General features: G+C 35.6%; 1 protein-coding gene across 1 annotated transcript in view; it reads left to right on the top strand.

Moving 5' to 3' along the window:
- The window catches only part of LOC136990837 (E3 ubiquitin-protein ligase MARCHF6), a 199,383-nt gene that overhangs the window by 154,359 nt on the left and 20,551 nt on the right, over positions 1 to 24,473 (top strand). The window contains exons 20-21 of the mRNA XM_067289284.1: positions 15,114 to 15,203; positions 21,738 to 21,870. Coding sequence (XP_067145385.1) covers positions 15,114 to 15,203; positions 21,738 to 21,870 — 223 coding nt within the window. The remainder of the gene's footprint in view (positions 1 to 15,113; positions 15,204 to 21,737; positions 21,871 to 24,473) is intronic.

Raw genomic sequence — 24,473 nt, 5'->3', positions numbered from 1 at the left:
CCTATGATAAATACGCGTGACGTCAACTGATTTACGGCCTTTCTTCTAATAAAAACTGCCAAGCAGTGGAGAGTTTCCTTTCTTCCTTGAAATTAATACATGTTGTTGTGCGATCGGCTTTATAAATTTCAATTTCCTCCAGAGTTCTCAGATGTTCTTGATGTTGGGTGGTGCGGATCACCTTTGCCTCGTTAAAATTCGGTGTTATATCCGGGTTTGCTGCATACGTTGACAATGCCGTTGTGTATTTATGGCGGGTAATGTTGGATTTATGCTCCTTTATTCTAGTGCATAGTGGGCGTTTAGTGGACCCTATTGTAGAAACGGAAAAGACGCACCTAACCCGTATAGGCTTCCGGGAGTGTACAGTATCCCTCTACAGGACGACAGATGGCAGAAACAATTACTGTACATAGGGTCCACTAAACGCCCACTATGCACTAGAATAAAGGAGCATAAATCCGACATTACCCGCCATAAATACACAACGGCATTGTCAACGTATGCAGCAAACCCGGATATAACACCGAATTTTAACGAGGCAAAGGTGATCCGCACCACCCAACATCAAGAACATCTGAGAACTCTGGAGGAAATTGAAATTTATAAAGCCGATCGCACAACAACATGTATTAATTTCAAGGAAGAAAGGAAACTCTCCACTGCTTGGCAGTTTTTATTAGAAGAAAGGCCGTAAATCAGTTGACGTCACGCGTATTTATCATAGGAGGCGCACATCGTTCCCAAACGGAATAAAAGAAAATTTAAATATTTGGAACGGCACGCGGTTGCCCAACGTACTCGATCGTTTAAATTACGGAACACGTTCCATTTATTTATGCTGTTCGATTATCAAATCCAGAATTGGCCTGAGGAAGAGCCAAGGAGGGGCAATGAAAACGTTCGCCATTTAGAAAAATAGTTCGCACCGGTTATCGGTTTTAGAAGGTATTTAAATTTTTTTCTGTTTATACAACCCGGTGTGGGAGAAGTGTTAGTTTATATAACACCAGATTGTTGAAATCAGAACAAGCAATACAATGCTTCCTCCAGACTTTGGAGGGAACAGATGACAAAACAGGCACAAAGAACAGGAATTAACAATTTACAGAGATGGCAATGTGTGCACTGACTAACAATAAGATTTGCAGGTATCATAAAACTGCGAATAACAAAGGTGACCAAGTAACCTTATGCCAAAGCACAACTGAGAATCAATAAGAGAATACGTGCTTCACATTTAAAGTACTTTGAATAGGATACAGTTAGTGCTGTTCTAATGTTGTGAGTGATGTCCTACTTGACTGGCAGCTAAGACCTGATTTTTAACAATGTTCGTACCGTTCACGAAGTTGACCAATGCTTTGTAGTTGTTCCTGTTGCTAACCAAGTCAAGAAGCTTACACGGCCAGTTGACTCTTGTCTCGTAAATTTCTTTCTTTAGTTTTCTCCTGTTGTTGTGGTATTTCGGGCAGAAGTAGATGATATGGTGTGGGTCCTCTGGTTCCCTGTGCCACAGTCACATTCCCCATTCCTCTTTCTGAGGAAGCAGTGGAAGTATGCTGCTATGTTTCCATGGCCAGTCATAAGTTGCGATAGACAGTGATTTGGTGTCAGATGTCTTATGTGTTGTCTGTTGGAGAGGTTTGGGATAAACTCATGCGTGAGTCTCCCAGTGACCTCAGAGTCCCATTGTTGTTGCCATACGCCTATGATGTAATCATTGAGGCACCCAAGAACCCAGCTAGCTGGGATGTATTCGAAGGAAGTGATGGTGGTGATGTTGCTGATGGCTTTTTTGGCCAGTAGATCAGCCCTACTGTTCCACTGGTCTCCAGTGTGCTCCTTGATCCATTCGAAGGACACTGATTGCTTAAGCTTATCTAGGCATGTGATAGAGTCACAGATCTGCTGGATTATGGTAAACTTTTTATTTCATTTATGTTTTTGATGAAGAGCAATCTTGCTGTCTGTGTGGATGGTGATTGGTTCCTTGGAAAACTGTTTGTGATTAGTTTGTATGTACTTTAGGGCTTTAAGAATGCGAAGCTCTCAGCTTGATTGTTAGAGCTATATTCCATGAGCCGATAGTTGGCCTGATGTGTGGAGTGCTCTTTGGGTTGACATGAACAAAAGCAAACTCGACCCTACTGAGGGATTTGGACTCATCTGTATAGAAGTGATGCCCCTTTTTTCTTTTGCCTGGGTTAGCAGGACTTCAAGGGGTTGAGAGATGGATGGTCAGAAAGGAAGTCATAGTGCAGATCAAGGTTGTGGGTTTTGATTTTGTCTCACAGGTATTTAAATGTCAGGTGAAGTGCTGGTAGATTCAAGGGTACTTTTGTTTTGGTGAAGTAGATGATATTTCCAGTACATTTTCACCACTTTGAGATCCAGGGGGGTTAGGTTGGCCATGACTTGTATTGCATTCATTGGGGAGGTCCTGTAAACTTTAGTGATTGGTATAAGGAAATTCCTTTGAGTGGAAAGGAGCTTCCTCCTAATGTCAGCTTTTGCAACGGCCTTCCTCAAATCTTAGCTCTATAAAGAATGGAGGGTTCTATGGCCCCAATGTAAATTATTTTGGCAGTGTTGTAGGTAAGGCCCCACGTATTACATGCCATGGATCGCAGTGAGTAGGCCATGGTTAGTGCCTTTTGGTGAACAAATTCAATGTGGGTAATCTAAGTAAGTTTATCATCAACTTTGAGCTCCAGGTATTTGATGATGTTCTGATTGGCTGTTTTCTGTTTGTTGATTTTTAGAGTGGGTTTTTACGCCAAAGTGTTTCTTCTCAGAAATATAATACACTTGACTTTTGCCGGATTTATAATCAGTTGGTTGGACTTGGACCATTCGCTGATGTCCTGAAGTAGTTGGTTCATTTTTGACTGCAAGACCCCCTGATTTTTATGTCTCATTAAGATAAGGATATCATCAGCATATGCTTGTATGCTGACTGTTAGATACCCTGGGAGATAATGCTGGATTTTGAGTAGGCTGTTGTAAATCATGAGCCATAGAAGGGGGCCAGAACCCTTTGGATTTCCTTTGAAATAGCAGTAGTTTGGAGGCCAGTTCTAACCCTTCTCTCTGAGAGAAAGCTCTTGTAGATGTAAATGTTCCTGGAACAGCCTAAGTGTTTGAGGGTGACCAGGATCCTTGGCCATCAGGCATGATCAAATGCACCCTTATGCACTTGTGATCAAATAGTGACTGCAAGGGTGTGCTTGTTGTCATGTTTTGCAAAGGAGATGAAGTCTACCATGTACTGTAAAGCAGTGATAGTGCTCTTGTTTTGCCTAAAACCATGTTGGTTAGGATGAAGGAACTTGTTTTATTCCACATGGAACTAATCTTTTGGCGATAAGGGTGTCTAGTACCTTACCCAATATGGGTAGAAGGGAGATAGGCCGAAAATCTTGGGGAACTTCAGGTGCCTTGTTCTTATTTTTTGGAATTAATTTGATCTGTCTTTTTTCCACACTTTTGGAAAATACCCTAACTCTAAACATTTGTTGTACAAGACAACAAACGTGGAAGGAATAGCCGTAAAAGCATGCTTCATGATGTTTCCAGTGATTCCATCTGGGCCAGGTGCTTTCTTATAGTTGATGTTCTTGAATTTGTTTGCAATGTCCTTTGTGGAGAAGCTTTTTTCTACAGTAGTGTTGCTAATGCTACTAGCTCCTGGGTGGTCTTCTCCCCCTTTCTCAACTGTGTAGACTTGTCATCTTGGAATAATTCATTTATGATGTATTGATATGTATCCTTTATGTTGTCAGTAAATGTATTGTCTCCCTTCCTGATTGAGTTCATGACTGAAGTTCTTCTAGTTTTATTAAACCTGATGTAATAAGGGGTGGACCATGGGTTTCTGTTACCTGTGGTGGAGCAGTAATTCCTCAATGAGTCTGATCTCGCCTTGTTAATTTGATACTTGTATTCCCTGTTGAGGTTACAGTAATCATTAGGGATTCTTTTCTGTCTGGGTCCCCCTCTTTCCTAAAGGTTCATTTTGTTTTTCTGACCTTTTGCCTGGTGTTTTGTAGTTGTGAATTCCACCATGGTACTTGGGTTTTGTGGGTTCTAGTAGCAGTGGAAGAGGAGTAGACATACTTGAGAGTGAGCTGAAGCTTTTCAACCCACTGATCTATCTCAGTAGTGGAGTGGATATTGATGATGCCCATAGGGTTCCAATATTCTTTCACCATTTCCTCATAAAGATCCCAGTTTGTATGAGATATGAATGTCTCAGTGTAAGGCTGAATTTGATGAGAAATCTCCATCCAGATATGATTGTGGTCACTTGCAGTGGTTGTGTCTTCAGTTTTGCACTTTGTAACTATTTTGTTCATAGCACATAGCACTGTTCCCCAGACACATGTCAATGCAGCTTTCCCCCTGCTCCGTGGAGAACGTGGGGCGAGTACTGGTATTTAGCGAGATGAGATTGAATTCCTCTATGAATTCCCGGAGGGCGGTGCCCATGGGGTCCTCCTGAGGGACGTGTCACAATGGGGACTTTGCGTTAAAGTCCCCTGCGATTAGGATGGGATATTGAGAAATTGTCCTAATTGTGGATCCTAAATTGTGAAGAGGAAGCACTATGTCTTCTGAAGGAAATATGTAAATTGAGACAATGTACGCCTTAAAGTTCTGGTTGTTGACCTGGATGGTGGTGTGATTATCATTGCACAGATTTCGATGCATTTGAGCATCTATGGCCTGATTAGCAACCACAGTTCCTCAAGAAAACTTGTTATTTCTATTTAGACGAAGAGATTTGCACCAGCCTAGCATAGCAATTTTCCCATTCAGTGAGTAGGGTTCTTGGACCGTTATAATATCTGTATTGTTAACCAGGATATCCTGAAGTAATGGGGAGTTACCTTGCAGTTCTGTAAGTTGATTTGGAGTATCTTAATCTTAAGGTTGTTGTTGGATGTATAGTTTAAGTTGGTGGTCTGGCACTGATGACTGAAAGCTGAATTTGTGGCCATGGCGCTGAGGTTGACCAGAATTATTGCCATTGTTGGAGTTGAATGCGCTAACCGGATGTGGAGCCAGTGTGGAAGGAAACAGAGAGGCTTTAGAGTCTATAGTTTGTCTGTTTTATTGTGGCTACTTTAATATGTTTGCTGATGGGGCAATTAGAGTCAAAAGCATTGTGATTTGTTGGATGTTTTTTTGCTTCCCGGAAGCTGTTTATTAGCCAATTTACAATTAGAGCAGCAAGGTGATTGGTCCCTTATGCTACATTCTTTTAATTTACAAACTCACTGCAATTGCTGCAGCGCTACTCATCTGTGCAGTCTGCTGCTTTGTGTTTGAACTAACAGCATCTAAAACATCTAATTACATGGACATAATCATTCACCTTTATGGTGGCCCAGGAGAGGAAGAGATGCTTCTCTTTGATTATAATGTCTCTGATCCGGGGTGGAACTGAAAGGATTACATGTCTGCAATTTTCAATTATTCTTCCTCTAGTTAATATTGTGCTAATATGACAGGAGGATTCCATGTCCTCTTTCTTTATGTCGCTCCATATGTCGTTTTGGTCATAAATATAGTCAATAATGTCCTCTTCAGCAACTGCATTTGGGACGTTAAGTAGAATTATTCTTGGTCTCCTTCCTTGGGAGACTTTACGGGTCACTTTCCCGTTGATGGAGGGTATGGCCTCAACTTGCCTTGCTCAACTGCCTTGGGTTTTGCTCTCTGCTTTGCTGCCCACCCTGATATAAATTCCATTCCTTTTAATTTCTTTCACTGATTTAACTTTGATCTTTATATGCTGAGGCTCTATTTTGCTTTTCAACTCAGAAGCTACTTCTGCCATGTTAACCCGAGTACCTCCCTCCTGTTGCTTCGGGTATAGAATGAGAGCGTGTGATCCACCAAGCCCTTCGGTGGTGAATTTGTTGTTGAGAGAGCGATTGATCTCTTTGGTAGTAAAGCTGGGCTTAGTCGAATACTTGATCACTTTTGCATATGTTTGTCTCAATGAGGGTATGTTGTTTTCCATCTGGCGGAAGTGCATTTCCCTGATAATTCCAATTGTCTGACTTAAAGAGGAGAATAGCCTGTTTGCATTCTCCCTAATTTGTAGCCTTTCCTCTTTCTTTATATTGTTATTTGTAAGTTCTAGACATAGGTACAGGATACAGCCCACTTGATGACTGGCCTCCTTCAATATTGTGTCTTCCAATGGCTCCAAAACAACCTGCGCTTTGGGTTGTGAAAGAGACATAATGATTCCTACAAAATAAAATGTGGACCAAAAGAACAAACAATGAAGTGGAAGCACGCAAAAAGCAGATATAACCTTGTACCCAGCAAAACCCAGAATAATTTAAATAAAGAATAAGAACATTAAACTATGGCTAAACCTTATAGATTAAACTTAAAATAAAAACTTAAAAAAACCTTATCCTAACTGCTTAAAACCTATCTTGAAATGCTAATGGAAAAACATGTAATAACAATTAAAACAAACAAAAAAACAAAGAAATACCAGGTGCAGCAATAAATATAAATAGATCACTAAAGACCGTTAGAAAAAAAAAAGAGAACCGTTACCAACCATTACAACGTCCATTACAGTGGTTTCCAATGGTTAAAATCCAAAAATTTCTCATAGAACATAATAGAAACTAATTGAATCACTAATTAACTAATTAATTCTAAACGTGCGGCTGTGAAACTTTAGAATTGGATAGATTACCACCCTACCTACGCGACATTGTTTGCCTCTGAATTTTAATCCACCAACTTGCTAGACGGATCCAAAAAATAAGAAAATAAACACTTTCTAACTCCCCCTAATTAATTAATAAATGCAAGTGACCTACCTAATTAATCACAACAACTTGCTGCACCTGGTGATATAGTCCGCTATGATGTCCGAAACAAATAACCGCCAAGGATCCACTAAAAATGCAGAGCCCAACCAAGACAGTGGGATAGTTAACAGAAGAGAATTGAATACATGGGAGGTACGAACATTACACAACTTCCGTGAGAGTCCAAAATCAGTCCAAGTTGGTTACACTTGGTGATTTTGAGTTGCCGTCTTTTTTTTTTATAGATTAGAGACTCACTGTGTCATCACTTCAATAAGTTCATTAATCTTTTTCCTGCCAGTTCGGTTTCACCAGTCTCACTGATGCTTGACGATACTTACATTATCTCCATCTGTCCCTACTTACGAAGGACAGCCGAGAAAAAGTCCTGTCTCGCTCCAAACGTGCCCTCGCGTAGCCTTGTCTTTCTTTGTTCATGTAGTTCCACAAATTGGCTCTCACCACCCAAGAGAATAGAATAACAATAGAAAGTTCTAGAAGTAAGAAGGAACAAAGAACAAAGAAAAGATGCTAAAACTATGACTAAGTAAAAGTTACACTATGACATACAACCACAATTACTATAGAGTAAAATCATGTTAGAATGGATCTCGATAACCTTGAGAAAGTATCTGCAGTTCACTTATGTTTTCTCCATGTCCAGATGCCAAATCAATGTATTTTTATCTTATTTCAGAGATCTGTTACTGCGAATATAAACAGATTCTACTGTATGTATATATTGGGTTGTCCAGAAAGTTCGTGCTGATTTTTGGTAGGTCGCGTAAGGACAGGTCTGAACATGTCAGAACGATTGAAAACAAATGACATGCATACATATCGTAAAGGACAGTACTTCAGGCATATTTGGAAAAACTTTGGTTATGATACATTAATTTTCGTCAGTTTTATACACGTTTGAATATGGAAGAAAACAAAGTGCATTTTAGGCATTTAATGCTTTTCTTTTACTGGAAAGGCAAAAATGCCACACAAGCGGCAAACAAGATATGCACTGTATATGGCGAAGGTGCTGTAGCTGAAAGAACTGTGCGGAAGTGGTTTGCTAAGTTTAAAGCTGGTGATTTCAACCTTATAAGATCAAGAATGCCTGGGTAGGCCCTCCACCACAGACGAAGATCAGATTAAAACACTGATTCAGAATAACCTACGCTATATGACTTGTACATTAGCAGAAGTCTTAAATATGTCAAAATCCACCTTCCATGAGCATTTTTGTAGCTTGGCTACATAAACTGTTTTGATGTATTGGTTCCCCACAATTTGATGGAGAAATATCTGATGGATTGCATTTCCATTTGTGACTTGCTCTATAAACACAATGAGGAGACACCATTTTTGAAGCAAGTAGTGATGAGGGATGAAAAATGGATCATTTATAATAATGTTGAACGAAAAAAGATCTTGGGAAAGTGGAATGAACCACCTTTAGCCACCCCAAAAGCAGGTCATCATCGAAAGATGATCATGCTCTGTGTCTGGTGCGATTGGAAAGGGATTTTGTATTATGAGCTTTTACCAAACAACAAGACAATAAATTCAGATAAGTATTGTTCCCAATTAGATGAATTAAAGACAGCAATTGAACAAAAATGTTGAGAAATAGCGAATCAGTGTTTCATCGGGACAATGCGTGGCTTCGTGTCTTTGATAACTCAACAAAAGTTGCTGGAGCTCGATTGGGATGTTCTACCCCATCCACCATATTCATCAGACCTCGCACCCTCTGATTTCCACCTATTTTGATCATTACAAAATTTCCTTAATGGAAAAAACTTCAACCCTTTGGTCAAGATAAAAAATCACAAAGAAAAGTTTTTCACTGAAAAACTTGAGAGATTCTGGAAGGACACAATTTTCAAGTTGCCTGACAGATGGAGGAAGGTTGTAGAACAGAATAGCACCTATATAATTTAATAAATGTGTACTAAAATTTAAATCTCCTGCGTTTCAATTTTCCTTCAAAATCAGCACGAACTTTTCGGTCAACCCAGTAGTAATATTGACTTATCTGTTACTGTTATTGTAGACAAAAGTCAATTATGTAGTGGACAAAATTTCAGTTGTATAGTATATATGCCAGATTTTCATTAAATTTGTAAAAAGAATACTGTCATTTTTTTTTTTTTTTGAAATATTCTTTAAATATTATTTTAAGAAAAGTCTATAGTAGTTTTTTCTCTTGCTTTTCAAATGTCTGAAATTGTCTACTTGCTTGGAGACATTTCTTTACCAACTTTACCTTGAGATTTTTCATTTTCAGTCTGATGAATTATATTTATTTTTTGTGTTAAATTTAAAGCATTTCATTTTTTAATGATCCAGTGCTTTCCTTTACATAACAAATGTAAAACTCATTGCTAATAGAAAAATCACAGCCAAAACTGAACAAAAGTACATGGTGTTTATAATTAATGTTCCACTTTGAAATGACCATAAAATGAAAACTACTGGATAAAATGTTACCAAACTTGGTAATAATGTACAGGACGTCATGGGATTTTATTTCCTGTGAAAAAAAAAGTTAAAAAACTCACCACTAACGGGAAATGGTGCTGTCTGCAATATTGTTAAATGAAATGAGACATGAAGACATCAGTTGAAAATGTTTTTAATTGTTTCTAAAACGTGTTACAAAGCATGTTCAGTGTGGCATCTACTATTTTCTGAAAGCAAATTAAATAGCAGTACTGTGTTTTCCAGTAGCTCTTAGCCTATCAGGAGGAATTTACTTGTTTTCAGAAAATGGTGGATGTTACATTGAACATGCTTTGTAACACATTGGTTGAAAATATTTTTAATCATTTCTAAAATGTCTTCGTGTCTTATTTTGTTTAACAATATTCTATTTTTTTTTTAATTTATTGGGTTTGAGTAGTTATATTATTATTATAAATCTATTTGAATGTGTGGGTTTATTTTTCAATATTACTTTTTCGTACTTGTTGGTGTGAGTGGTTGCAGGCTCAATTAAATTAAAGCTAAAAAGAATTCTATGAAAGTAACACAAACTACCAGAAATGTCATGCATTAATGTACAGAAATTATTTTGAGTAGATTGCATACAGTAATTTATAGCTTAGAAAACATGATTACAACTGGGATGTGTTTATAAATCAAAATGCTCCAAAAGACCTTTAACATGCACCTTAATTATGCTACCAACTAATGTGGTATATTAATAAATACAGGTAACCCCCGTATAACACGGGAGTTACGTTCCAAAAAATTGCCATTTTATACGAAACAAAGAACTAGTGAAAAGGGGGGTTAAGTTCCAAGAATTAAAAAACACACTGTTAAATCCTTCTTTAAATCGGATTTATTATTCACAAGTCGAAAGGCCCAATGCCAGACATCGGGGCATACAAAATTACAAATAAAAATACAGTAGAGAGTCGAAAATCGGCACCCTGGTAATCGGAATCGCCCGATAATCGGCACGATTTTCAGTCGGACTGTGTCGTGCTGAATTGAACGTTTTTGATACTAAATTTACTTCTAAAGTATAATTTTCATGTTTTTATATTCTTCAATATATTTATTTTGTTTGTACAAAATGCAGAAATAATTTTTAACGATACGATAGCCTCGATTATTATTATAAAAATTTTCGTTAGGCTTAAAATCGACGAAAATTCAACACGAAGCGACACGCAACGGAGAAAAATTTGAACATCGGACAGGTTAATATATTTTTTCGTACATAGAACGTACTCGGAACAAATCCCTAATCTGAACAACCCCAGTCCCCAATTGATGCCGATTTTCGACTCTCTACTGTAACAATATACTGAATATTATACTGTAAAAATATAAAATAAATATAAAATAATTTATATTGTTAATTTAAATTAATTTAAATACTTGCTAGTGGTGCCCTTAGTGGTCATTTTTGGCATACATTAGTAGAATCTGGTTTTTCAGCTTTATATAGTAGATTTGGGGATACTATAGATTACTATCGATGGAATTTCGGGACTTTGAGTATATATCTGAACTGAGGAAACCGAGACGAGTTCAACGATACCCTACTTTTGGACCGGAGACGAAAAATAAAAATGTTATCATACTTTTTTCCAGTGATCGCGCGATGATAGGGAGTCGCGTCACTCTCTCTGCTAAGTCGCCCTCGCTATCGCAATCGGAAGTTGCGTCGCTTGCCGTTAAAATTGCCTTTAGTAGACGTTTTCCCCCCGTTTTTTACTTTGTTCAAGAACTACCGTGAATCAATAACTAGTGACGTTTAGCACATGGCGGCCTGCTGGTGGCTCCCCTCCGGGAGGTCAGTCGAGAGCACGAACAGTCGGAATGGCCACCACATTTGCTGCCATAAGTAACATTAATCGAAATGGCAATCGTGCGATGATCGGAAGTCGCATCGCTCTCTCCGCTCTGGTATCGCGTGTTTAACCCTACTGGAGATGACCGTAGTCCGACGTTGTGGTTTGCAGACTTTACCGCAAGATGGCAGTACTAGCAACTACGGTGCCGTCTTCATGAGAGCATTAAAAAAGTATGGTAAGTGAAAAAGTATGATAACTTTATTTTTTGTCTCCGGTCCAAAAGTAGGGTATCGTTGAACTCGTCTCGGTCCCCTCAGTTCAGATATATACTCAAAGTTCTGAAATTCCATAGATAGTAATCTATAGTACACCCGTAGATTTTTTTCATGGGTAAAATGCTTATTTATTATTTAAGTAAATATTTTACCAGAGGATTATTCATCCTATATGATGATTTCAACTTGAGCATCATCAACTGGTAACAGTTGTTATTACATTTTATGTTGTACGAGGGTTTTACCTAATTTCCAAACCATGTTAGAGTGAACCTGTGCTATAGAAGTGCTGTGTTATACGGGGGTTACCTGCAGGGCCGGCCTTCTCGATAAAGGGGCCCGGGTGCAAGAAACTATTTGGGCCCAAATGTTTTTCTAAAATAAAAAAATTTACAAACACGAACATATATTAATGCATGTTTATTTAAAGCGTGATTTTGTTCTTGCTAATACATTAATTACTTCAGAAAAATTACTAAAAATACTGCATTCTTGATAATGTTGGGGCCCCCTCAATCGCGGGGCCCCGGTGCGTAGCATCCGCCGCACCCCCCCGATGGCCGGCCCTGGTTACCTGTACAACAAAAAAGGGCAAGCTGTAAATTTTCGAGAATCATTTAAACTAGCATCGGTATGGAAAGCAGCGGATTTGCAAATTTAAAAGAACAAAATGATGCATTCGAATCTACGATGATTTGTTTCTTTAAAAGATGAGCGTTTCAGAATTTTTTCGTTAAGAAAAAGAACTTTCATTTTGAATGAAGTTTTTTGTGTTCGAATCCAAAGAAGGCCAGTGAAGCTGTCCGAAAACGTTAGTTGATAGCAGAATTAAGCTGCATGTTAAAGGTTTTTTGGAGCATTTTGATTTATGACAGTAAGTGCAGTTTGAGTTATAGAAGTTATAGGATGTGTTTATTTTAGCCTATGGAATAATTTAAACCTGCAGACCTAATCATGTTTGCGTGATATATTATATACAATCAGATTTGATGTTTTATAATTATTTTACTTAGTAAATACAATAATTGTGTAAAATTTTTCATGTTAAATTTTAATACTAAATCAAACAATTGCCATAATTAATTGGGCTAATTGAATACTATATTAATGATTAACTATTAAGTAATTTGGTACTAGAGCTAAGTCTTAGGTGTTATCACTTATTAAATTTAATAATTATGATATTTACAAATTAATTTTGAATATTCTAGAAGAAAAGAATCAGCCCAAAGTGGGATTTAAACCAGCAACTCTAACTTATGTAAGGTGAGCCGATGGGAGAGAAAGAATGTTACGGCAGTTGAGCGGTCAGACTGTCTTGTGGGAATGGACTGACATCACTGAGATGGGTTACCGTCTAAAACTGTTTAATAAACATAAAAATGGAGCTTACAACAACTCTATTAATTTGGCGTAAGGCCAATCCAAAGGGTGAATCAGTCCGTGCAACAGTTCAATAGTCCAGTCGATTGTTTAAACTTTTGATGAAGGTGAGGTGGATGGCGTCGGCCCCGGGGCACACAGCGCAACTTGAAGTGATGCTTTTCGACGGCGGGGTGTACCTGGGCACAACTCGTCGGGAGCAGAGGTCGAAGACAAATTCGAAGCGTCGACCCAGATTTCGTTGTTAAACCTTAGCAAGAATCCAGTAGCGGAGCACTCTGAACCCAAGACCAAGAACTCCGAATGTCCTTGAAACGCGCAGTTTTATAATCTGTCTCCCCCAAATCGCCTTTCCATTGGTCTCTCATTGTCACCTGGTGCCAATTCGAAACCTGATGGAGGGCGCAAGAGAGGTCATCGTCGTGACGAAACTTGATTCCTTTCGCGGCGCGCGTTTCTCGAATTCGCATCTTCCATTGTTTTACTACAAGAAAAAAAACTTCTATTAAACAATGGAAATCTCCAATTTCGTCCCTTTTAGTCGACCCCCGTTCGGGTCCTCACACTTACCAGTGGATGCATTGCCAGTTATGTTACCCAGACCTCCAAGTAATTCTTTGTTTCCAGACATATTTAATTTTAGATATAACCAACCATCCATAGTTATTCATTATCGTGGTTAATTATCAATATAATCATCACAGTTACTCACTCAGTAAAGTGAAAGCCCACTGAATACCATAGTGGGTAATTGTATAGACCGAGGATGTAGGATGTTGGTGCTGTGATCAACTGTGGATGGTTATATTGATAATTAAATATGTCTGGAGGCAAAGAATTGCTTGGTGGTCTCGGTAACATAATTGGCAATGCATCCACACAGTAAGCGGTAGTTGCTGGTTTGAATATTACTTTGGGTCAATTCTTTTCTTCCAGAATATTCAGAATTATATTATAAACATCATAAAGTTACTTTTTAAAAAACTTAATAAAACTTAATAAAACACCTAATATTGCTGAGAAAACTTTTTTACTTTTTTAACATTTAAGATTTAATGCTAACTGTTACTTTGTTAACAACTTTTACTTTATAACTTATTAAAACTAGAACATAATAAACAATTTAATAACCTAACAAACCAGCGACAAAATTATAAACAAACTGCAAACATTTTTTCCCATGTTAAATGGGCATCATCAGGCAACAAACTACTGAGAAAAAAAAACACTGGGGGATTGCTGAACTCATGTGTAGGGGGAAGGGGTGTATGACATAAGAGAGGGGAAAAAGGAATTTTTATTTCATAGAAAGAGTTTCAGGCAGTGGAGAAGGAGTCAACGTCACGATAGTTAATGGCTGAGTTATGGTCCATAAGTTATGAGCTATATTCCTTGTAAATTTCCACTTGTTTTAGATGTTTAAGGACATATTGTTTAGATTCATTATGTAAGAGGTGCGTCTGATGGAAATCTACCTGGATGGCTGGATCAGATGTGTAGAAATCCAAAGCAGTATTGGTTAAACCTTTTTGATAGATGTTTGGTGTTCTTTGAGACAGTTATGTAACGGGCAAGACGTGGCAGTTGTAAAGATGGTCAATGATGGGGATACTGTAGATGCCTGGCTGGTGGTTCTTGTTGGGATGGTCTTTGGCGTTGCAAAGAAGAGCAGCAATAGCTGGACTTCTGAGAATGCTAAACATTTGTTTTCTCGTTCAAATTCTTTGTAAAATATGACAAAGGACTTGTTATTGACAGTTTTGAACTTTTTTTTCTTCTTTGGAGGATTTAATTAGCTGGATGGAATCGGTGTTAGAAAGATTGCGGATAACTCTCCTAATAGTGTGCAAGGAATAGCCATGCTGGGTGATGTTCCTTCTACAAATTATAAACTCCCTTTCCCCTCCTCCTCTCTTCTTACATCATACATCCCTTTCCCTACACATGTTTTTTTTCAATCCTCAGTGTTTTTTTCTCAGTAGTTTGATGCCTGATGATACCTGTTTAACTCAGGCAAAAACATTTGCACTTTGTTTATAATTTTGTTGATGGTTTGTTAGGTTATTGAAGTTATTATTAATAACTATTACTTTGAAATATTTTCAATAATTTTAATTTATTGAATATTGCCCTTAAGTAAGTTTTTGATCAAAAAGATCTTAATGAAGCTCTCCATTTATGGCATTTGTCTTTAAAGAAGGAGATTGAGAATGTTTTAAAATTAAATTAATTATTTTGTATATGTTTGTACTTTATAATTGTAGTGAGTATATTCATATACACCTATAATATATATTTAGGATTGGGCATTAGGAATTCTTCAGACTAAAATCATTTGTGCAGTTACTTTGATGGGGCCAAGCTGGTGGATGAAGAGAGTTATAGAACAAGTAAGTTGTTTTTAGAACTGAAGGGACATTTGATACCAGTTTCAAAAGTAACAGAATAAATAACTGTCTTTTCATGTTAAACCTCTTTTAATTAACACAAAATATATAAAAACAAGCACTTTTCATGGTGCATTACCATCTTCCTCAGAAAAATTATTTAGAATGGAATGGCAAATATGTTTGTTATAAAAATTTAAATTATATTCTCTTTTTTGAATTTGTTGTTCAATATTCTAATGTTTGGCATTCCATTCTAAAAAATTGCTGGGAATGTGGAAACACATGGTCAAAGGTGCTCACTTTTATGTATTTCATGTCAATTAAACAGAGTTTTAACACCAAAAACCAGTTATTAACTGTGTATGTAAAAAAATGTATGTACCTAAAAATATTAATTAGAATGTAAAAAGTAAATGATTCTTTTCAGATAAGTAGATCTCATGAAATGAAAATAGAAAATAGTTTTTATTTCAAATTTCTGAAACTTGTTAAACTTTTCAATAAATTAAATTTCTTAATTACACAAATATTTTTAGTATTGTGACAAATGATATGGGATTCTAGAATTATTTTTACATATTGATATTAAAAAACATACTTAACATATTTATATTTTAAAACAATATAAATACTGTATTTTCACAGATTGTCCAGCATTTCAGTATATCCAAGAAAGACCATGAAACCAGATATTTTTGTATGGTAAAAACTGGCTTTGGTTTATATGAGGTTATACATCCTTTTCTAGAGTATGCATGGAAAAAAGAAGGAATTTGTAAAGCTGTCAGCATTATATCAAAAACTAAGATTATATGTTTAATTTCTGCTTTTTGTCTTCTTTCTAATGTTATAAAATACTCATGGAATGCCCAAGATGCTTTTTTTTATGTTTATTTTATTGTAATTTGATCCATAAATGCAAAAATAAACATATCAAATTTCAGAAACTCAGTTTACACTAATTAAATCTGCTTTGTGTGAAAATTGAGAGAAAGGTGTTATTTTTAAGATCTGGGCAGATTGTTGGTGCAGGCCACACTGACTGAGTAACCACCACCACCAAGCTGCTAATTGTTTTATTGTGCTTTAAACTAAAACTCTGATTTTAAGTCAGTCAAATTACAATGTTATTATTTTATTGTACTCAGAAGAATGTTTTTTAACATTTAATTAACAACTAGTTTTGCTAGATCTAATTAATTTTAATTTTTATTCAGAGTTTAACCAGCATACCGGAAACTTTGGGGTTACCGGCATGCTGGTTTCCCCTGGTTATATGCTGCATGCTAGTCAATCCATGAAAATACAGTACAACAATTAATTCCATGTAAGAGAAATTCTTATTTTGTATGATGTTCTTTGTCATACTATATTATAGAGTATGAATAATAAGAATAGAATTAAATATAAAAAAGAAAACTTCTTAAAATTAAAATAATTATTTGTAAATATATAAGATAAATTTATGCTTTTTACATGTAATTTTTGTGGCAATATAACTGTGTGCTCTGGCAATATAACTTTTTCCTCACTTTGTTTAAATTTTGTATTAAAAATGATAATATAGAAATGAGACTGTAAATACCTTTGTGATCAAAATGTGTCAGGAATGGTTCAATAAAATGCAAGCTTTGAATTTATTCATGAAAATTTATTTTATCTTTATCAAAATAATCTCCTCTTACTGCAATACAATTTTGCTATGTTTTTTCCAACCCTCAAAACGTGCCTTAAAGTCATTTTTGTGAAACACTTTAAGGACTCTCAGTGAATTTTGTTTTATGACATCAATCCACCCAAAATGATGACCATAAAGCAGAAATTTTACTCGAGGAAACAGGAAAAAGTCACGTGGCGCCATATCAGGTAAAACAGAGCTTGCAGGACCAAATTTGTTGAATGTTTTATAAATTCATGAACGACAAGAGCATTGTGAATGGATTCATTATCATGGTGGAAAATTCGAGTTTTTGAACTACAAAAAAAGTCATTTTCTATAAATCGATTCATGTAAACAATGCAAAACACTAAAATAATAATCTCTATTGACAGTGTGGTCACTCAGAAGGAATTTGTTCTGCACAACACTACATGACAATTGAAGAAAACTTTGACTGGTTTTTTCAGTCTTGCTTGACCTTTTGAGCATTATTCACTTAATTGTTGAGCTGTTTCAGTGTCAAAAGCTTAGATTCATGTTTCATTTTTGTTGGGTCAGTTGTTTTTGCACATGTGAAAACCTAACAGTCTGGGTCCAGTTGGAGACTGATCAAGTTACACCTATGTGTGGGTGCAAAATTCAGGGAAGTCTTTTGTTTGGATCAGTTAGATGAGCAGGACATAATGGAGTCCATTCCAATCATTATAACTAACCAACTTGAAATTTTTAGTTAAATATTAAATGGGAATTTTGTAATTAGAGATCTTACACTCTAAAATCCTAACAGTGGTGATGAGGATTAAGGACTAGGGATATGGCAAGGAACCCGGAATCAGTGAAATCATTTGTAAAATCATTACTTGCAGAACAACAGGAGGCCTCATGACATCGAGAGGAGATTTTCTATGTACTTATCAATAACATTTGTTCTTCTACACACACACACACACACACACACCTTCCTCATCACCTTCATTGTCAATGTTGTCGTCCTCAGGAATACTCCCTCAGTTACTGGAATTCCAATCCAATGAAGAAGACTGCTCAAAATTCGACGAGTGGTTAAGTCGTTTTTTTTCTTGGGCTGTGTTGCATTCATGATGGCCAACCAAGAGAAAGTCAAGTTTCTTATGAATAAACTTTCTGCATCCGCCTTCAGCGAGTACAATAAGTACTGTATGCCAAAGTGTATTATGGACTTTGACTATGAAGAAACCACTTTACAATTTTGCCAACTTTTTAGCAAGAAATGTTTGGTCTTTGTGGACCGCTATGACTGTCTGTGCATTTCAATTGATGAGAGTGAAGACTTCTGTCATTTCATGAACCGAGTGAGAGCGGCCCAATGACAATATAACTTACTCACTCAGGTGGGAAAACAGTTCTTTTGTCTCCTTGTTCTCATTGGACTTAAGTCAAAAGCCCATGAGTCATTACACACACTATTTCTCCGGAAGCTTAACTTGAATGGAGAAAACGTTACATTCAACAATGTGATGAATGACTGCGAGGAGTTTATAGTTATGCATTCCAACCATAAGTTGTACAAAAAACGGAATGTCTTGTTAATAACATTCACACCAAGCCCCTGCCTAAAGAAGAAAAGAACAAGAAAGCAAATCTTCCACCAAGTACTTGCAAGCGATGTGGTGAGTGGCATTGGTATGAAGAATGTCCACATGTAAGGTACAAATGCCAAAAGTGCAGTCACATAGGACATCTCGAAAAATTATGTTGACAACCACAAACAAAAAAGCAAGTGTGCTCCACCAGGGTAGGAAATATCCAAAATTTTGTAAACGCCTGCCGACTGCTAAAAACCAGGATTGAGATTAATGGACACCCAGTCGACTTCTATCTCTGCACTGGTTCTGAAATTAACATTATTGACAAAATGACATACAATGCCATCGGACAACCCACACTCCAGCTGTGTACAGAATGAGCCAGATGATGGAAGTATTCTTTTTCCACCATTTTTAGGGAAAGGATGCACCACTTTCTCTCACAATTTCTACAAAGAAGAACCATTCTATGTAGCCAAGGAAGGAGCTCTCGACCTCCTCGGGACTGATGCTATGCACCACTTCCAATTTTTTGCTGCTAAAGTCTAATGTCAGCATCTGTCAGAAGTCGAACAATGAGCTTCAAGTCATCGAATCGTTGCAGTGCAACTTACCAGAAGTTTTCAAGGAAGGACTGGGACTCTTCAAGGTAATGAAAGCTTCAGTAATGCTGAAGCCAGATGTCACACCTGTCAAATTCAAGGCAAGATCAGTTCTGTATGTCTCACGACTGAAAATGGAACAGGAACTTGATCACCTGCTGAACATAGGAGTCATCAAACCCGTTGACTATTCGACTATGTTGAATGGGCTGCTCCCATCATAGTAATTACAAAACCGAATGGATCATTATGACTGTGTGTGGACCACTCAACGGATCTGAATGATGCTCTCCAGCTCAATCAGCACCTCTTTGATAGTGAAAGCCATTGTGATGTAACATTCTTTATAAACCAGTATGTTAGTACATCTTGTTTCTTCTGTACATGTGTAGAATCCTCTCAACAACTTGACAGTTCATCAAAGAAACTCTGAATGACAATGACAAGATCACTTACTCCTAAACTAAACATTTGCAGACCTTTCATAAAAGCATTATGCAATATGTAGAGCCCATGTTCAACAAGCTAATGTCCCTGACATCTTGTACTTTACTATTTATAAGTTGAAATACTTTTTGTTTACATTTCGTTTATCATTGGCAAGAATCAACATTTTCTTCAGGGAAAGATCTTCATTAGTGACTGCCAAACTTTCACTTGTTGCATGTCCGATGAAAAATGTTTCAAGGTGATTAATCACAACTTTGTTAACAGTTGTTGATCAGTTGCGAATTGATATTTGTTATTCATTGTAGTTCTCTGCATTTGTGGTTTCATCATAACAAAATGTGTAAGAAGACTGTTGTATGTCATCAGTTAATATCTTATAGAAGTATTGTATGGACCTAATGCTTCATTCAGTAGATACCCAAATTTCCATTCTGAAAGACTAAATTCTTCAGAAAATCCTGGTAACATGGATTTAAACACATTGCTTATTCCATTGCATGAATGTGCAGGATAGTTAGATAATAAACATTTCAGCACCTATCTCAGTTCAGTAGTCACTGCTTTATACTCTGAAGATGCAAGTTGTATAAGTTGACATGGCCTAATAGGTTTTTGTTTAATGTCTTGATCTATTTTATCTTTCATTTCAGTAGTCTTGCTGCTGGTAGGATTAAAATGTAATTGGTTGCTGCTCAGCTTTATCTTTGTATTGTGCATATGTTTTGCTGTACACACATGTGTTGTCTTTCTCTACTAATGAAAACTGGATACATATTAACTGTAAAACAACCCCTTAAATACCTTAATTCTCTAGTACAAAACAAAACAGACTAATGTTTTCTATCTAATACTAAGATCTTTATCAAGTCAATTAACATTCCAATATTCAGAATGCAAATTGAACAATGACATGTTACAAAACTAAGAAGAAAAATTTAAAAATAACTAATTACTGTAAAATTTCACACTACAGTAAACATATAAGTAAAAATTATTTTATATCAATACTTCAACAACCATTTTTCCGTTTAGTGATACTATGACACTACAGTTTAGTGTGGACAATATGATGATGTAATATACAAAGGAATGAATTTCAACCAATAAATACCCATAACCTTTTTATAATGCCTTTGTTCAAAATCATCTTTATCATATACGATTACATTGTACATAAAGGCTTTCGTTATAAAAGGGAGGCGGTCAAGTACAGTATCACTTCACACCATACTCAACTTGCCATTATAAAATGCTTGTCATGCATATAACGTGCTTTTTTCTTGTTCAAAGTTAATGCATACCCTTTTTGCTTGTGACTTGAAAATCTCTAGTGCTTCCAGTGTTCTTATATGTTCCAATTGGTTGGCCCTTCTAATGATGGTGGAATCATAGAGATTGGCATGTACTGTACATTGTTATCCATTGCATATATGGCAAGGTCTTTGGTATGTTTCTTGTTAGTAATCTCATAGCTATGTTCAGCTAGACGTTTGCTAAAGGATCATTTAGTGGATCCTACATATTCAAGATTTTTACTGAATTTGTCACCCAATATGAAAACCCTGTATCCTCTCTTTGTTGACTACCTCTTTTCCATTGCAAAGCAGTTTGTAAACCAGTTTGGGATTACATGCATATACCAAACTGGCCTTTCTTGTACAAAGTTCCCATATCGGGTGACAGATTCAATAAAAATTTTGAATACGTAGGATCCACTAAACGATCCGTACGTAAACGTCTAGCTGAACATAGCTATGCTGAACATGCATTCTTATTGGATAATCCTCAGCATTGTGGAAAATCATGATGGTGGCAATATAGATTTTTGCTTAATATATTGATACTATTTTCAAGGAATAAATTTACCATATCAATCAAAGATTACCCGTAGGTTCAAGATCTGAACATTTTTTTGTCAAGACACATGGAAAACCTGGAAATTTAACTTTCATTTTTCAGTCCTAGTCATTTTATATTTCTATTTATACATAGTATATTTTTGAAACCTTGATTTTAAATATAAGTAGAAAAAATTGTTATATCTTTATAGAAAGTTTGTTTTATATCATGTTGGTAATATAACATGAGCTTAATGAAAATTTAATTGAGACAGTAACTTAGGTTAACAACTTTAAAAATTTATTCTGTTTATTTGCTTTTAATATATTTTTTAATAATTTAATATAAATAGTATGCATTTTCAAATAATTTTAGAGATGTAGTTCTTTTATTTTAGTATGATTTATCAATTTTTCAGGTATATCAAGGAGGTTTTAGAAGAATTGATCTAAAATTAATTTTTTGTGAACTTTCATTACCAGTTATTACTGTTCTTGGATTATTATTAAGTGGACCCTATATTGCTGCATGTAGTTTTACTCCAATGTTTGGTAAGTTCTATACTTTATGATGTGTAAAGAAAAGAATTATTTGTATTTATGATTACAAAATGTCTGTAATTAAAGTATATAATACAACATGCATAATTAAATATTATGGGGAAGAGAATTATACAGGAAAGAAATTACACTCTGACAAAATTTGAAGCATCTTGAAGTAAGTGTTTTATCTTTATGGTGTAGATTCAAAAAAGAGATATATATTATATAAAAAAATTGCTTATGATTTCAAAACAAGCACTCATATTTTGTGAAGATTATACATATCAGTATGTAGTAAAGCTATCTCTGGCTGCAATACATGAGGAAATACAAGATGACAAGGAGCCCAACAAGGTTTGTACACAAGAACAACAATGTTGCAGAATTTTCTAAGCATGTTCCAGCTGCTGCTTAAGATGTTGAAGATTCTGTGTTGGCTTCAGTTGATATTCAAGCATATTAAAGACATATTCAATTGGGGAAAGATCTAAAGAAAATGCAGAACAAGATAGATCACAATGAAGGCAATCTTTGGAAGCATGATTAATATATGAAGAAGTAAAATCTTAATGAAAAATATTAACTTATACTGAAATTAGAAAGAATTATACAAATTACCACCTTTTTAAACACTCCAGCAAATAATTTAATGTTGTAAAAACATTTTTGATCATTTTTAACAATCTTCCATATCAGACAAGGACGGATATAGCATTGTACGTCAGATACGTCAATGACATTATCATAGTGTAGAACAAAATATCTAACCTCAACTCGGTACTTAGGCCAAAAGGGTTAAATTAATCAGATCTAACAAAACTAGTTGTTAGTTAAACGTTAAAGAAAACATTCTTTAGAGTGCAATAAAATAATAACATTGTAATTTAGATATAATAAACTTCCCAGAGCCTGATGCACTGATACTAAACCAAAAGATTGTCATTATTAATTGTACTATTATTTTATAATAATAGCCCAATTATTTTAAAATAAAGCCCTGTTTAATAATAGCCTGATTAATTACAGCAATCTTTTGGTTTAACTTTGTAATTTGACCGACTTAAAGTCAGAAAGAGCATTTTTGTTTACAGGAATAAAACAATTAGTGGCTTATTGACATAAATATTAGTAGTAGTTAGTCAGTGTGACTTGAACTGATAATCTGCCTTGACCATAAAAATAACACATTTCAAAATTTTTGCACTAAGTGGATTTAATCAGTGTAAATTCAGATAATTTATAACAAGATTATGAAATTTGATATGTTTATTTTTGTGATTTTTGAATCAAATTACAATAAAATAGACATTAAAGAAAAAACACGTTGGCATTCCACAAGTATTTTACTTTGTTAGAAAGAAGACAAAATGAAGAAATTAAACATATAGTTGTACTTTTTGATGTAACTCTGATAGTTTTAGAATAAAAACTTGTTTATTTTTACATGACATAACTTATTCTTTTTTTTTTTTTTTGATGTGCTCTCTAGAGAGGGATGTACCACAGATTGTCTGGCATGTCTGTCCATCTGGGAGACCATGAAATCAAATATTTCCATATGGTACAAACCTGCATGCTGGTATCCCTTGGTTATATGTAGCATGCAAGCCATTCTTTGAAAATATGGTATATCCTTAATTAAACTGGCATGCCTGTTTATCTTATGAAAATATCTGATTTTATGGTCTCCCTGGACAGACAGACTTGCTGGACAATCTGCAAAAATATGGTGCGACTTGGCAGTAGGAAGGGTTCATGTAGTTTGTTTCATTTTAATGCATCTAGATCTTCAAGATAGCTCATTAATTAATCCTTCCTTAGTTGCATGGGAGATTGAAACTGAAAGGGAATTCAGCATTGAAACTAGAAAGGTAGAAAGCATAAGTTAAGAGAAAACAACTATAAAAGTGAAGAAGACAACACTGAAAATGCACACTGTGGGTCATTGTTTCTAAAATTTTGAAAATATCAGTAGTGCATCAATAAACACATTAAATTTTAGTTTGCTGTTAACTGTTTCAGATTACATGGATTGACCAGATAAAAATTTTGCAGCTATAAACTGGAACTATACTAACAAAATTCACATCTAAGTGCTAATTACAATGCCCCAAGCACAACAATAATATTATATGTAATTAAATATTCATCTTTTTGCTATTAAAAGAAAACAATTTCCACATCGTTTACATTGCACTAATTTTTACAACGCTATAATAATAATAATAATAATGAGTTTATTTATAGCTTTATTTAAAACATAATTTTGTTTAAATGTAATGATTTTGTATCGTACGGTACATCGTTAAATGTTAAAAAAAAAAATTGGAACACGCTGTATTCAATGGTTAGAAAAAATTTTCAAACGATAGAACTGTTTTTTCTTGTTTATTTCTTGTATATTCCTGAAGAGGGCTTCTAAATGGAGCTGAAAACATTTGAACATTGTTCATTTACTGCTGGAATTAGCACTTAGATGTGAATTTTGTTACATAGATTGACATTGGGTTTGAGAGAAATGTGTTATCTGTCAAGGTTGGGGTTGTAAAACTTTATTGTTACTCTGGCTGAAGAGACTGACTAGTCCCCAGCTCCACCCCATGTGAATAAAC

Source organism: Centruroides vittatus, unplaced genomic scaffold (assembly GCF_030686945.1).
Source record: "Centruroides vittatus isolate TY-2023 unplaced genomic scaffold, ASM3068694v2 contig_1343, whole genome shotgun sequence".
In the NCBI taxonomy this organism is placed as follows: domain Eukaryota; kingdom Metazoa; phylum Arthropoda; class Arachnida; order Scorpiones; family Buthidae; genus Centruroides; species Centruroides vittatus.
This window is presented reverse-complemented; position numbering and strand designations above follow the sequence as displayed.